General features: G+C 52.9%; 1 protein-coding gene across 1 annotated transcript in view; it reads left to right on the top strand.

Annotated features, from left to right (window-relative positions):
- Nucleotides 1–16,826, top strand: part of LOC116957421 (ephrin type-A receptor 4-like) — a 76,062-nt gene that overhangs the window by 21,655 nt on the left and 37,581 nt on the right. The window contains exon 4 of the mRNA XM_076056196.1: nt 10,829–11,179. Coding sequence (XP_075912311.1) covers nt 10,829–11,179 — 351 coding nt within the window. The remainder of the gene's footprint in view (nt 1–10,828; nt 11,180–16,826) is intronic.

Consider the following 16,826-nt stretch of genomic DNA (forward strand, 5'->3'; position numbering starts at 1 on the left):
CATTGTAACACTCACTGTATAATTGTAACAATCACTGTATAATTGTAACAATCACTGTAACAATCATTGTAACAATCACTGTACCATTGTAACAATCACTGTACCATTGTAACACTCACTGTACGATTGTAACAATCACTGTACCATTGTAGTAATCACTGTACCACTGTAACAATCACTGTATAATTGTAACAATCACTGTATAATTGTAACACTCACTGTAGCATTGTAACAATCACTGTACCATTGTAACAATCACTGTAACAATCATTGTAACAATCACTGTACAAATTTCGATTTAAAGCTTTCGTGACTGCAATGATTCATCTTCTTTGGTTCTTTCGGTAAAGTCACGTAGAATGAGAATAAAATAATAAATTGATAAAATAAAATAACACAATAATATTCTCACCATCACTGTAACAATCAGTGAGAATATTATTGTGTTATTTTATTTTATCAATTTATTATTGTATTCTCATTCTACGTGACTTTACCGAAAGAACCAAAGAAGATGAATCACTGTACAATTGTAACAATCACTGTACCATTGTAACAATCACTGTACCACTGTAACAATCACTGTACCATTGTAACACTCACTGTATGATTGTAACAATCACTGTATAATTGTAACACTCACTGTATAATTGTAACAATCACTGTATAATTGTAACAATCACTGTAACAATCATTGTAACAATCACTGTACCATTGTAACAATCACTGTACCATTGTAACAATCACTGTACCATTGTAACACTCACTGTACGATTGTAACAATCACTGTACCACTGTAACAATCACTGTATAATTGTAACAATCACTATATAATTGTTACAATCACTGTACCATTGTAACAATCACTGTACCATTGTAACAATCATTGTATAATTGTAACAATCACTGTGACAATCATTGTAACAATCACTGTAACAATCATTGTAACAATCACTAACAATCATTGTAACAATCACTGTACAATTGTAACAATCACTGTATAATTGTAACAATCACTGTACCATTGTATCAATCACTGTACCACTGTAACAATCACTGTATAATTGTAACAATCACTGTACCATTGTAACAATTACTGTACCATTGTAACAATCACTGTACCATTGTAACAATCACTGTATAATTGTAACAATCACTGTAACAATCATTGTAACAATCACTGTACCATTGTAACAATCACTGTACCATTGTAACAATCACTGTATAATTGTAACAATCACTGTATAATTGTAACAATCACTGTAACAATCATTGTACAATTGTAACAATCACTGTATAATTGTAACAATCACTGTACCATTGTAACAATCACTGTACCATTGTAACAATAATTAATCACTGTACAATTGTAACAATCATTAATCATTGTACAATTGTAACAATCTCAGTATAATTGTAACAATCACTGTACAATTGTAACAATCACTGTATAATTGTAACAATCACTGTATAATTGTAACAATAACTGTAACAATCATTATAACAATCACTGTAACAATCATTGTAACAATCACTGTATAATTGTAACAATCACTGTAACAATCATTGTAACAATCACTGTACCATTGTAACAATCACTGTATAATTGTAACAATCACTGTAACAATCATTGTAACAATCACTGTACCATTGTAACAATCACTGCAATCGGCGCTCTGCACGCGTTGCTCATCACAATGAGACCACGTGACCTCGTTTTTTTTTAACCCCTCCCCCGGTCCCCCCTAACCCCTCCCCTCCATCCCACCCCTCCCCCACCCCCTGGGGAGAGGAGCTCATTAATCCAAGTTCCTTAATTACGATGCCCCCCTTGGTGGTGGTGGTGGGGGGGGGGCTCTGACAGAGCAGGGGGGGATCGCGAGGGACGACAAATCTCTGCGCTGATTGACCCCAAGACGATGTATAGGGAGGGGTAGTAGGGGCAGGGCAGGGGGGGGGTGCGAGGGGGTTCAATCGTCCTCTGGAGGGACGACAGAACGACGATTACGACCGGAGGCGGATGGAGGTAGGGATGGGTTGTTTTGGAAGGACGACAAATCTGTAATCATTGACCCCGAGGCAATGTATCCTGCCTCATCAGGGGAGGGGGACTCTGGAGGGACGACCAATTTCTCAGTTTATTGACCTCCTGACCAATGGTAGAACGAGGGAGGAGGCTGCGGCGCTGTTAGTGTACCGTGGAGTGACGGGGAAGGGCGGTGACTACCAAGGGGGGACTCTGGAGGTACGACAGCGTCTGCAGTGATGACCACAGGCGCATTGGACGGAAACTCCAACGTCAATAACATTGCGCGTGTGTGTGGCCTTAAAGTGAAACATATATAACATGCGACGTTTCGGGTAACGACCCTTAATAAAAGATGACGGCACGGGTCTCATGACCCAAAGACACGTGCTGTGAAGGTAGGGCCATTGCCCGAAACGTCGACTATTGTTGATTTTCTCCCTCGTAAGGCGACAGGCACGCTTCGCCGCCGTCGTGGGCATGGAGTGCGCTGAGTCGCTCTCACTCGCTGCTGCTGTAGCTGCTGCTGCTGTAGCTGCTGTTGCTGCTCGTGCGCTGCTGTAGCTGCTGCTGCTGCTGTAGCTGCTGCTGCTGTAGCTGCTGTAGCTGCTGTTGCTGCTGTAGCTGCTGCTGCTGTAGCTGTAGCTGCTGCTGCTGCTCGTGCGCTGCTGCTGCTGTAGCTGCTCGTGCGCTGCTGTAGCTGCTGTTGCTGTAGCTGCTGCTGCTGTAGCTGCTGCTGCTGCTGCTGTAGCTGCTGTAGCTGCTGTTGCTGCTGTAGCTGCTGCTGCTGTAGCTGTAGCTGCTGCTGCTGTAGCTGCTGCTGCTGTAGCTGCTGCTGCTGCTCGTGCGCTGCTGCTGCTGTAGCTGCTCGTGCGCTGCTGTAGCTGCTGCTGCTGTAGCTGCTGCTGCTGCTGTAGCTGCTGTAGCTGCTGTAGCTGCTCGTGCGCTGCTGTAGCTGCTGCTGTAGCTGCTGCTGCTCGTGCGCTGCTGTAGCTGCTGCTGCTGCTCGTGCGCTGCTGCTGCTGTAGCTGTAGCTGCTGCTGCTGTAGCTGCTGCTGCTCGTGCGCTGCTGCTGCTGTAGCTGCTCGTGCGCTGCTGCTGTAGCTGCTGCTGCTCGTGCGCCGAGTCGCTCTCTCGCTACTGCTGCTGCTGCTGCTCGTGCGCTGCTGTAGCTGCTGCTCGTGCACCGAATCGCTCTTCGCTGCTGTAGCTGCTGCTGCTGGTGTGCTGAGTCGCTCTCGCTGCTGCTCGTGCGCTGCCGCTGCTGCTGCCAAACGCAGCAGTAGCAGCAGCATCGCAGGATAATAATTTATGGATTGCCTCTGCGGTGTTATTGTTTTATTGTTGCCATGGGGGGACTCTGGAGGGACAATAAAAGTCCTGGTAATCAGGGGGCTCTGGAGGTACCACAGTATACAGCGATTGACGTAAATTTGGTGATGGGGGGGGGGCTCTAAGGGGGGGGGGGGTTATCACGAGGGACGACAAAGCTGCGATCGTCTAAGACACTTCGTGGGCCAGCCCTGCTGCGTGTCTCTCACTCCGTGGGCACTTTGTAGATTTTCGTTTATTTCGATTATTTTTATTAATATATATAAAAAAAATTGTTTAAAAAAAAACTCCCCTCCAGGACAAAGAGCGCGATATCGAATGGGCGGCGTTCTAACGGGGATCGCGACCGAGGCCCGCCTGTAACTAAGCGAGGAGGAGTGGAGGGGTGGCGTGCGGCAAGACACTTTGACAATCATGACACTGCTGCTCATTGTCACGAGGGAGTGGTGGGGTGCCGGAGGGGGTCACTCGCGAGGGACGACAGCCCTGGCGTGATTGACCCGGAGACGGAGTGTGCGTGAGACGATGCCTTGCCTTGACAATTTCTTCGGCGATTGACATAAATTTAGCCGATGATTAAAGGGATGAGGAGGGGGGGTTCACGAGGGACAACTCATTTGCTGATTGACGCAAATATATACAGCGCTGCATGTAGTAGCGGGCGCTGGGGGAGGAAGGGTGGGAGGGGTTTCTACTCTGGAGGGACGAAATAAAATCTGCAGTGAATTGTCAAGGGTGGAGTGCCACAATATGGTGATTATGCAACACTGTATCATCATCATCAGCCGTGGTCTATCCACTGCTCGATTGAAAGCTTCCATGCCCCACCAGTGCCTGCCTCTCTACTCCGCATCATCAGCGGATTTCATCCCTCGCTCCATCTCCTCTGCTGCGGACAGCCTCTCAGACGAGTTACATTCCCTTGCCGTGGTGGCTATGAGATGTTGACTACCTCGCCTGGTACACAGGAGGTCGTGGGTTCCATCCCGACCCTGACGATGCCTGCTGCTGTATATTTGGAGTCTGCGTCTCTCTCTCTCATCATCACGGTGACTAGGAGATGTTAACTACCTCGCCTGGTACACAGGAGGTTGTGGGTTCCATCCCGACCCTGACGATGCCTGCTGCTGCTGTGTATTTGGAGTTTGTGTCTCTCTCATCATCATCATCACAGTGGCTATGAGATGTTAACTACCTCGCCTGGTGCGCAGGAGGTCGTGGGTTCCATCCCGACCGTGACGATGCCTGCTGCTGCTGTGTATTTGGAGTTTGTGTCTCTCTCATCATCATCATCACAGTGGCTATGAGATGTTAACTACCTCGCCTGGTGCGCAGGAGGTCGTGGGTTCAATCCCGACCCTGACGATGCCTGCTGCTGCTGCTGTGTATTTGGAGTCTGCGTCTCTCTCCCCGGAGTGGCGTGGACTATTCTCCAGGTCCACCGGGTTCTTTATTTAGAGTCGGCGTCGCGATGCGTTTGCAGGATGTGGCCGCGAGACATTTACAGGCGATGAGCCACTTCGTTGAGCTGTCATTTGTGATGGCCACGTGGCTTCTGTCAGACGTCGCTCAGTGTGGGCTCTACCTGCCAGCAGAGGGCGCACGGCAAAGTGGGTGGACTAATCTCCATCTGTTCCATCTCACTCCCTTCTACCACGTGTGTGGACTAATCTCCATCTGTTCCATCTCACTCCCTTCTACCACGCGTGTGGACTAATCTCAATCTGTTCCATCTCACTCCCTTCTACCACGTGTGTGGACTAATCTCCATCTGTTCCATCTCACTCCCTTCTACACCGTGTGTGGACTAATCTCCATCTGTTCCATCTCACTCCCTTCTAGCACGTGGGTGGACTAATCTCCATCTGTTCCATCTCACTCCCTTCTACACCGTGTGTGGACTAAACTCCATCTGTTCCATCTCACTCCCTTCTAGCACGTGGGTGGACTAATCTCCATCTGTTCCATCTCACTCCCTTCTACCACGTGTGTGGACTAATCTCCATCTGTTCCATCTCACTCCCTTCTACACCGTGTGTGGACTAATCTCCATCTCTTCCATCTCACTCCCTTCTACCACGTGGGTGGACTAATCTCCATCTGTTCCATCTCACTCCCTTCTACCACGTGTGTGGACTAATCTCCATCTGTTCCATCTCACTCCCTTCTACACCGTGTGTGGACTAATCTCCATCTGTTCCATCTCACTCCCTTCTACCACGTGTGTGGACTAATCTCCATCTGTTCCATCTCACTCCCTTCTACTACGTGTGTGGACTAATCTCCATCTGTTCCATCTCACTCCCTTCTACCACGTGTGTGGACTAATCTCCATCTGTTCCATCTCACTCCCTTCTACCACGTCTGTGGACTAATCTCCATCTGTTCCATCTCACTCCCTTCTACACCGTGTGTGGACTAATCTCCATCTGTTCCATCTCACTCCCTTCTACACCGTGTGTGGACTAATCTCCATCTGTTCCATCTCACTCCCTTCTACCACGTGTGTGGACTAATCTCCATCTGTTCCATCTCACTCCCTTCTACCACGTGTGTGGACTAATCTCCATCTGTTCTATCTCACTCCCTTCTACCACGTGTGTGGACTAATCTCCATCTGTTCCATCTCACTCCCTTCTACCACGTGTGTGGACTAATCTCCATCTGTTCCATCTCACTCCCTTCTACCACGTGTGTGGACTAATCTCCATCTGTTCCATCTCACTCCCTTCTACACCGTGTGTGGACTAATCTCCATCTGTTCCATCTCACTCCCTTCTACCACGTGTGTGGACTAATCTCCATCTGTTCCATCTCACTCCCTTCTACCACGTGTGTGGACTAATCTCCATCTGTTCTATCTCACTCCCTTGTACCACGTGGGTGGACTAATCTCCATCTGTTCCATCTCACTCCCTTCTACCACGTGTGTGGACTGATCTCCATCTGTTCCATCTCACTCCCTTCTACCACGTGTGTGGACTAATCTCCATCTGTTCCATCTCACTCCCTTCTACTACGTGTGTGGACTAATCCCCATCTGTTCCATCTTACGTCATTGTACGTCATCGGATGTCATTGTACGTCATCGGACGTCATCGGACGTCATCGAACGTCATCGGAACGGGAGAGGGTTAAATGAATACACCCAGAGGTCCAGGAGAGCTCGGGGAAATATTTGTGTAGGGGCGGCTCCTCACCGACCACCATCACCACCACCCCCCCCACCCCCCTCTCGTCCTGTGGGGGGCTCTTCTGCGATGAGCGATCGAGACGGAATTCCCGCCGCAGGTACAACGATGCGGCGTCATCGTCATCGTCGTCGTCGTGATAGTAATTATTGTTGTGGTGATGGTTTCAGCTCGACATGAGCGGCCGTTATCCACTGATTTGGCGCTCCCCCCTCCTCGCGGTGTTCTGCGAGTAATTGGCGCTAATCGTGGTGCTGCCGCATTGAAATTCTCGCGGTTTATTTAATCGTCAACCCAGAGTGCATTCATTAATTCGCCATTCATTTCGTCAGTTTTTGCTTTGACACCGCTTCCCGTCAGCCACATGGCGCCCCATCGCCAGCATTGATTTAAACGTGAACAAACTCGAGCGGAGCGGCTTCCACGTTCAGTGTCTCCTCAGCGGCAGCGGCAGAGTCTGGCTTGATTGGACTGATGCCATTGGTTTCATACAGCCAGACTCAGCACCGGCTTCCACGTTTAGTGTCTCATCAACATCAGTGACAGAGTGTGGCTTGATTGGACTGATGCCATTGGTTTCTTACAGCCAGACTCGGCACCAGCTTCCACGTTTAGTGTCTCATCAGCGGCAGAGACTGGCTTGCTTTTACTGATGCCATTGGTTTCATACAGCCAGGCTCAGCACCCGTTTCCACGTTTAGTGTCTCATCAGCAGCAGCGGCAGAGTGTGGCTTGATTGGACTGATGCCATTGGTTTCATACAGCCAGACTCGGCACCAGCTTCCACGTTTAGTGTCTCATCAGCAGCAGCAGCAGAGTCTGGCTTGATTGGACTGATGCCATTGGTTTCATACAGCCAGACTCAGCACCGGCTTCCACGTTCAGTGTCTCATCAGCGGCAGCGGCAGAGTGTGGCTTGATTGGACTGATGCCATTGGACTGATGCCATTGGTTTCATACAGCCAGACTCAGCACCCGTTTCCACGTTTAGTGTCTCATTAGCGGCAGATTCTGGCTTGCTTGGACCAATGCCAATAATCGAACCCCAGACCGGTTCCGCCTTGAGGATCACAGAGTTCACCAGCATTGGCTCAACCAAAGCTTGACGCTGCTGCCGATGAGACGCTGAATAGATAGAGGACTGCAGAGCTTGGGGTAATTGTTTATTTTTTTTGCTCACAAGTGCTGCGGATTGTCCAGCGTTGTGCGGTTTGCAGTTTGCATGCCACCCCTGCTGTGTAACATAAACACACACGCACGCTAATGTTTGTGACCTTAAAGGATGTGTAAATGTTGAACTTCTTTCGCACCGTACGTAGCCAACCGTTGCTATCCGGAGTGTGCGGAGGGAAGGACAGCAAACTAAACACAACAACAACAACAACCAGGAGCAGTTCTACAGAAATTCGTTTTCAAAACTCAAACAATTGACAAGGTGGGGGGCCCAGGCCTCATAATGGGGGGGCTCACGACGGACAACAAATGTCTTGACAGCCTTCCCCACCCCCCACCACCCAAATCGCTCCTCAATTTATCGGCCCTTGAGTGATGATCGGCTGACTGAATTCGAGCCACCTCCTGGTGCCCGACTCAACAAGACGTTTCTGGCCGACCCTGCGTGAGCACAGTTCAGGCGCCCGTCACAGCAATGTGGAATGTCCGCGGATTGCCGCAGGAGATGATCGTGGGTGGTGTGGGGGGGGTGAGGTGGGGGGGGTGAGGTGGGGGGGTGAGGTGGGGGGGGTGAGTTGGGGGGGGTGAGGTGGGGGGGGTGAGGTGGGGGGGGTGAGGTGGGGGGTGTTCACCCGTTGCCGGGGGGAGGGAGGGGGGGTGAGGTGGGGGGGGGTGAGGTGGTGGGGGGGGTGAGGTGGTGGGGGGGGTGAGATGGGGGGGGTGAGGTGGTGGGGGGGGTGAGGTGGGGGGGGTGAGGTGGTGGGGGGTGTTCACCCGTTGCCGGGGGGAGGGGGGGAGGGGCACCACTGTCGCTTAATTGGGCCCCTAATTAGCGAGGGAGGGAGGGAGGAGATTGGGGGAGCGGTGGAGGCGGGGGGAGGGGTGACACGTGGTGCGTGCTAACGGCACTTGACCCAACAGTCTGTGAAGACTACAGGGGGAATCTTTGTCTTTGTGGGTCAGTGGGGAGCGGTGGTGCAGCGCTTAGCGCGCTGAGCCGCAAACCCGGCCATGTATGAGTCTGTGGGTTTCTATGTGAGTCTATGGGTCTCTATGTGAGTCTATGGGTCTCTATTGAAGTCTGTGGGTCTCTATGTGAGTCTGTGGGTCTCTATGTCTCTGGGTCTCTATGTAAATCTATGGGTCTTTATGTAAGTATATGGGTCTCTATGTGAGTCTGTGGGTCTCTATGTATGTGGGTCTCTATGTGAGTCTGTGTGTCTCTATGTGAGTCTATGGGTCTCTATTTGAGTCTATGTGTCTCTATGTATGTGGGTCTCTACGTGATTCTGTGGGTCTCTATGTGAGCCTGTGGGTGTCTATGTGAGTCTATGGCTCTCTATGTGAGTCTATGGGTCTCTATGTATGTGGGTCTCTATGTATGTGGGTCTCTATGTGAGTCTATGTGTCTCTATGTGAGTCTATGGGTCTCTATGTATGTGGGTCTCCATGCGAGTCTGTGTGTCTCTATGTGAGTCTATGGGTCTCTATGTGAGTCTATGGGTCTCTATGTGAGTCTATGGGTCTCTATATATGTGGGTCTCTATGTAAATCTATGGGTCTTTATGTAAGTATATGGGTCTCTATGTGAGTCTGTGGGTCTCTATGTATGTGGGTCTCTACGTGATTCTGTGGGTCTCTATGTGAGCCTGTGGGTGTCTATGTGAGTCTATGGGTCTCTATGTGAGTCTGTGGGTCTCTATGTATGTGGGTATCTATGTATGTGGGTCTCTACGTGATTCTGTGGGTCTCTATGTTAGCCTGTAGGTGTCTATGTGAGTCCTTGAGTCTCTATGTGAGTCTATGGGTCTCTATGTGAGTCTATGGGTCTCTATGTATGTGGGTCTCTATGTATGTGGGTATCTATGTGAGTATTTGATCCCCTGCTGATTTTGTACATTTGCCCAATGATAAAAGAAATGATCAGTCTATAATTTTAATGGTAGGTTTATTTGAACAGTGAGAGACAGAATAACAACAACAAAATCCAGAAAAACGCATGTCAAAAATGTTATAAATTGATTTGCATTTTAATGAGGGAAATAAGTATTTGACCCCTCTGCACAACACGACTTAGTACTTGGTGGCAAAACCCTTGTTGGCAATCAGTGTGCTGTGTGCGTGTTGTGTGTGGTGTTGTGTGTGTTTGTGTGTGTGGTGTGTGTGTGGTCTTGTGTTGTGTGTGTGGTGTGTGTTGTGTGTGTGGTCTTGTGGTGTGTGTTGTGTGTGGTGTTGTGTGTTGTTGTGTTTGTGGTGTGTGTGTTATCTTGTGTGTGTGTATGTGTGTTGTTGTGTATGCGTGTTGTGTGTGTGTTGTGTGTGATGTGTTGTGTGTGTATGTGTTGTGTGTGTGTATGTGTTGTGTGTGTGTATGTGTTGTGTGTGTGTGTATGTGTTGTGTGTGTGTGTATGTGTTGTGTGTGTGTGTATGTGTTGTGTGTGTGTGTATGTGTTGTGTGTGTGTGTATGTGTTGTGTGTGTGTATGTGTTGTGTGTGTATGTGTTGTGTGTGTGTATGTGTTGTGTGTGTGTGTGTATGTGTTGTGTGTGTGTGTGGTGTGTTGTGTGTGTATGTGTGTATGTGTTGTGTGTGTATGTGTGTATGTGTTGTGTGTGTGTGTGATGTGTGTGTTGTGTGTGTGTATGGTGTTGTGTGTGTGTTGTGTGTGTGTGGTGTGTATATGGTGTTGTGTGTGTGTGGTGTGTATATGGTGTTGTGTGTGTGTTGTGTGTGTTGTGTGTGTGTATGTGTTGTGTGTGTGTTGTGTGTGGTGTGTGTGTGTTGTGTGTGGTGTGTGTGTGTTGTGTGTGGTGTGTGTGTGTGATGTGTTGTGTTGTGTGTGTGTGCGTTGTGTGTGTGGTGTGTGTGTGGTGTGTGTGTGATGTGTTGTGTGTGTGTGGTGTGTGTGTGTGATGTGTTGTGTGTGTGTTGTGTGTGTTGTGTGTGTGTATGTGTTGTGTGTGTGTTGTGATGATATAACACAAACTCCTCAAGTGAGATGGACGAGCACAACCCACCAATCAGCACCTTGACTCTCCGCCGCCTGCCCCCCCTATCCTCGCTTCTCTTACCCCCCCCCCCCACTTACCCCCCCCCCCCCCGCAGTGGGAGGAGATCAGCGAGATCGACGAACACAACCGGCCTCTGCGAACCTTCCAGGTGTGCAACGTGATGGCCCCCCCCGGACAGAGCAACTGGCTCCGCTCCCCCGCGGTGCCGCGGGGCCCGGCACGCCGCCTGCTGCTGGAGCTGCGCTTCACGCTGCGGGACTGCGGGAGCATCCCCGGCGTGCCCGGCACCTGCAAGGAGACCTTCAACCTCTACTTCGGAGAGGCGGGGGGCGCCGCCGGCGGCGGGGGGGGAGAGCCGCCGGCGCCGGCGCCGGCGCCGGCGCCGCTCAGCGAGGACGGCCTCGTCAAGATCGACACCATCGCCGCCGATGAGAGCTTCACGCAGGTACGCGGAGTCGCTGTGACACGTGGTGGGGGGAGGGAGTCTGTGAGTCGCTTTGTCACGTGGTGGGGAGTCTGTGAGTCTCTTTGTCACGTGGGAGGGAGTCTGTGAGTCGCTGTGACACGTGGTGGGGGGAGTCTGTGAGTCTCTTTGTCACGTGGGTGGGAGTCTGTGAGTCACTGTGACACGTGGTGAGGGGAGTCTGTGAGTCTCTTTGTCACGTGGTGAGGGAGGGAGTCTGTGAGTCGCTGTGACACGTGGTGGGGGGAGGGAGTCTGTGAGTCGCTGTGACACGTGGTGGGGAGGAGTCTGTGAGTCTCTTTGTCACGTGGGAGGGAGTCTGTGAGTCGCTGTGACACGTGGTGGGGAGGGAGTCTGTGAGTCGCTGTGACACGTGGTGGGGAGAGGGAGTCTGTGAGTCGCTTTGTCACGTGGTGGGGGGAGGGAGTCTGTGAGTCGCTTTGTCACGTGGTGGGGAGTCTGTGAGTCTCTTTGTCACGTGGGAGGGAGTCTGTGAGTCGCTGTGACACGTGGTGGGGGGAGTCTGTGAGTCTCTTTGTCACGTGGGTGGGAGTCTGTGAGTCACTGTGACACGTGGTGAGGGGAGTCTGTGAGTCTCTTTGTCACGTGGTGAGGGAGGGAGTCTGTGAGTCGCTGTGACACGTGGTGGGGGGAGGGAGTCTGTGAGTCGCTGTGACACGTGGTGGGGGGAGGGAGTCTGTGAGTCGCTTTGACACGTGGTGGGGGAGGAGTCTGTGAGTCACTGTGACACGTGGTAGGGGGAGTCTGTGAGTCTCTTTGTCACGTGGTGGGGGGGGAGTCTGTGAGTCTCTGTGACACGTGGTGGGGGGATGGAGTCTGTGAGTCGCTGTGACACGTGGTGGGGGGAGGGAGTCTGTGAGTCGCTTTGACACGTGGTGGGGGAGGAGTCTGTGAGTCACTGTGACACGTGGTAGGGGGAGTCTGTGAGTCTCTTTGTCACGTGGTGGGGGGGAGTCTGTGAGTCTCTGTGACACGTGGTGGGGGGATGGAGTCTGTGAGTCGCTGTGACACGTGGTGGGGGGAGGGAGTCTGTGAGTCGCTTTGACACGTGGTGGGGGAGGAGTCTGTGAGTCACTGTGACACGTGGTAGGGGGAGTCTGTGAGTCTCTTTGTCACGTGGTGGGGGGGGAGTCTGTGAGTCTCTGTGACACGTGGTGGGGGGATGGAGTCTGTGAGTCGCTGTGACACGTGGTGGGGGGAGGGAGTCTGTGAGTCGCTTTGACACGTGGTGGGGGAGGAGTCTGTGAGTCTCTTTGTCACGTGGGAGGGAGTCTGTGAGTCTCTTTGTCACGTGGGAGGGAGTCTGTGAGTCGCTTTGTCACGTGGGAGGGAGTCTGTGAGTCTCTTTGTCACGTGGGAGGGAGTCTGTGAGTCTCTTTGTCACGTGGGAGGGAGTCTGTGAGTCGCTTTGTCACGTGGGAGGGAGTCTGTGAGTCTCTTTGTCACGTGGGAGGGAGTCTGTGAGTCTCTTTGTCACGTGGTGGGGGGAGTCTGTGAGTCTCTTTGTCACGTGGTGGGGGGGGAGTCTGTGAGTCGCTGTGACACGTGGTGGGGAGAGGGAGTCTGTGAGTCGCTTTGTCACGTGGTGGGGGAGGAGTCTGTGAGTCTCTTTGTCACGTGGTAGGGGGTCTGTGAGTCTCTTTGTCACGTGGGAGGGAGTCTGTGAGTCTCTTTGTCACGTGGGAGGGAGTCTGTGAGTCGCTTTGTCACGTGGGAGGGAGTCTGTGAGTCTCTTTGTCACGTGGGAGGGAGTCTGTGAGTCTCTTTGTCACGTGGGAGGGAGTCTGTGAGTCGCTTTGTCACGTGGGAGGGAGTCTGTGAGTCTCTTTGTCACGTGGGAGGGAGTCTGTGAGTCTCTTTGACACGTTGTGGGGGGAGTCTGTGAGTCTCTTTGTCACGTGGTGGGGGGGGAGTCTGTGAGTCTCTGTGACACGTGGTGGGGGGAGTCTGTGAGTCTCTGTGACACGTGGTGGGGGGAGGGAGTCTGTGAGTCTCTTTGTCACGTGGTGAGGGGAGTCTGTGAGTCACTGTGACACGTGGAGGGAGTCTGTGAGTCTCTGTCACGTGGTGGGGGGAGTCTGTGAGTCTCTGTGACACGTGGTGGGGGGAGTCTGTGAGTCTCTTTGTCACGTGTGAGGGAGTCTGTGAGTCTCTTTGTCACGTGGGGAGGGAGTCTGTGAGTCGCTGCGACACGTGGTGGGGAGGGAGTCTGTGAGTCTCTTTGTCACGTGGTGGGGGGAGTCTGTGAGTCTCTTTGTCACGTGGGAGGGAGTCTGTGAGTCGCTGTGACACGTGGTGGGGGGAGTCTGTGAGTCTCTTTGTCACGTGGGAGGGGGGAGTCTGTGAGTCTCTTTGTCACGTGGAGGGAGTCTGTGAGTCGCTGTGACACGTGGTGAGGGAGGGAGTCTGTGAGTCTCTTTGTCACGTGGTGGGGAGTCTGTGAGTCTCTGTGACACGTGGGGGAGTCTGTGAGTCGCTGTGACACGTGGTGGGGAGTCTGTGAGTCGCTTTGTCACGTGGTGGGGGGAGTCTGAGTCACTTTGTCACGTGGGGGGGAGTGTCTGTGAGTCGCTGTGACACGTGGGGGGAGGGAGTCTGTGAGTCACTGTGACACGTGGGGGAGTCTGTGAGTCTCTTTGACACGTGGGAGGAGTCTGTGAGTCACTGTGACACATAGTGGGAGTCTGTGAGTCTCTGTGACACGTGAGGGGGAGTCTGTGAGTCTCTTTGTCACGTGGAGGGAGTCTGTGAGTCGCTTTGTCACGTGGGTGGGAGTCTGTGAGTCTCTTTGTCACGTGGGGGAGGGAGTCTGTGAGTCTCTTTGTCACGGGGGGGGGAGGGAGTCTGTGAGTCACTGTGACACGTGGGGAGGGAGTCTGTGAGTCACTTTGACACGTGGTGGGGGGAGTCTGTGAGTCTCTTTGACACGTGGGGGAGGCAGTCTGTGAGTCGCTGTGACACGTGGGGGGAGGGAGTCTGTGAGTCACTTTGTCACGTGGTGGGGGGAGTCTGTGAGTCTCTTTGACACGTGGGGGAGGCAGTCTGTGAGTCACTGTGACACGTGGGGGGAGGGAGTCTGTGAGTCACTTTGTCACGGGGGGGGGGAGGGAGTCTGTGAGTCACTGTGACACGTGGGGGAGGGAGTCTGTGAGTCGCTTTGTCACGTGGTGGGGCGAGTCTGTGAGTCACTGTGACACGTGGGGGGAGGGAGTCTGTGAGTCGCTGTGACACGTGGGAGGGAGTCTGTGAGTCACTGTGACACGTGGGAGGGAGTCTGTGAGTCTCTTTGTCACGTGGAGGGAGGGAGTCTGTGAGTCACTGTGACACGTGGGGGAGAGAGTCTGTGAGTCGCTTTGTCACGTGGGAGGAGTCTGTGAGTCGCTTTGTCACGTGGGGGGAGGGAGTCTGTGAGTCAGTTTGTCACGTGGGGGGAGTCTGTGAGTCGCTTTGTCACGTGGGGGGAGTCTGTGAGTCACTGTGACACGTGGGAGGGAGTCTGTGAGTCACTGTGACACGTGGGGGGAGTCTGTGAGTCGCTGTGACACGTGGGGGGAGTCTGTGAGTCACTGTGACACGTGGGGGGAGTCTGTGAGTCACTTTGACACGTGGGGGGAGGGAGTCTGTGAGTCTCTTTGTCACGTGGTGGGGAGTCTGTGAGTCTCTGTGACACGTGGGGGAGTCTGTGAGTCGCTGTGACACGTGGTGGGGAGTCTGTGAGTCGCTTTGTCACGTGGTGGGGGGAGTCTGAGTCACTTTGTCACGTGGGGGGGAGTGTCTGTGAGTCGCTGTGACACGTGGGGGGAGGGAGTCTGTGAGTCACTGTGACACGTGGGGGAGTCTGTGAGTCTCTTTGACACGTGGGAGGAGTCTGTGAGTCACTGTGACACATAGTGGGAGTCTGTGAGTCTCTGTGACACGTGAGGGGGAGTCTGTGAGTCTCTTTGTCACGTGGAGGGAGTCTGTGAGTCGCTTTGTCACGTGGGTGGGAGTCTGTGAGTCTCTTTGTCACGTGGGGGAGGGAGTCTGTGAGTCTCTTTGTCACGGGGGGGGGAGGGAGTCTGTGAGTCACTGTGACACGTGGGGAGGGAGTCTGTGAGTCACTTTGACACGTGGTGGGGGGAGTCTGTGAGTCTCTTTGACACGTGGGGGAGGCAGTCTGTGAGTCGCTGTGACACGTGGGGGGAGGGAGTCTGTGAGTCACTTTGTCACGTGGTGGGGGGAGTCTGTGAGTCTCTTTGACACGTGGGGGAGGCAGTCTGTGAGTCACTGTGACACGTGGGGGGAGGGAGTCTGTGAGTCACTTTGTCACGGGGGGGGGGAGGGAGTCTGTGAGTCACTGTGACACGTGGGGGAGGGAGTCTGTGAGTCGCTTTGTCACGTGGTGGGGCGAGTCTGTGAGTCACTGTGACACGTGGGGGGAGGGAGTCTGTGAGTCGCTGTGACACGTGGGAGGGAGTCTGTGAGTCACTGTGACACGTGGGAGGGAGTCTGTGAGTCTCTTTGTCACGTGGAGGGAGGGAGTCTGTGAGTCACTGTGACACGTGGGGGAGAGAGTCTGTGAGTCGCTTTGTCACGTGGGAGGAGTCTGTGAGTCGCTTTGTCACGTGGGGGGAGGGAGTCTGTGAGTCAGTTTGTCACGTGGGGGGAGTCTGTGAGTCGCTTTGTCACGTGGGGGGAGTCTGTGAGTCACTGTGACACGTGGGAGGGAGTCTGTGAGTCACTGTGACACGTGGGGGGAGTCTGTGAGTCGCTGTGACACGTGGGGGGAGTCTGTGAGTCACTGTGACACGTGGGGGGAGTCTGTGAGTCACTTTGACACGTGGGGGGAGGGAGTCTGTGAGTCTCTTTGTCACGTGGGGGGAGTCTGTGAGTCGCTGTGACACGTGGGGGGAGGGAGTCTGTGAGTCGCTTTGACACGTGGGGGAGTCTGTGAGTCACTTTGTCACGTGGAGGGAGGGAGTCTGTGAGTCACTTTGTCACGTGGGGGGAGTCTGTGAATCTCTTTGTCACGTGGGAGGGAGTCTGTGAGTCTCTTTGACACGTGGGGGGAGTCTGTGAGTCACTTTGACACGTGGGGGGAGTCTGTGAGTCACTTTGACACGTGGGGGGAGTCTGTGAGTCACTGTGACACGTGGGGGGAGTCTGTGAGTCACTGTGACACGTGGGGGGAGTCTGTGAGTCACTGTGACACGTGGGGGGAGTCTGTGAGTCACTGTGACACGTGGGGGGAGGGAGTCTGTGAGTCACTTTGTCACGTGGGAGGGAGTCTGTGAGTCACTGTGACACGTGATGGGGAGTCTGTGAGTCTCTTTGTCACGTGGAGGGAGTCTGTGAGTCGCTTTGTCACGTGGGTGGGTGTCTGTGAGTCTCTTTGTCACGTGGAGGGAGGGAGTCTGTGAGTCTCTTTGTCACGTGGAGGGAGGGAGTCTGTGAGTCACTGTGACACGTGGGGGGAGTCTGTGAGTCGCTGTGACACGTGGGGGGAGTCTGTGAGTCACTGTGACACGTGGTGGGACGAGTCTGTGAGTCGCTTTGTCACGTGGGGGGAGTCTGTGAGTCACTTTGTCACGTGGGGGGAGTCTGTGAGTCGCTGTGACACGTGGGAGGG

This window comes from Petromyzon marinus, chromosome 74 (genome assembly GCF_048934315.1).
Source record: "Petromyzon marinus isolate PM22_M1 ecotype Great Lakes invasive population chromosome 74, UKy_Petmar_22M1.pri1.0, whole genome shotgun sequence".
NCBI lineage: Eukaryota > Metazoa > Chordata > Hyperoartia > Petromyzontiformes > Petromyzontidae > Petromyzon > Petromyzon marinus.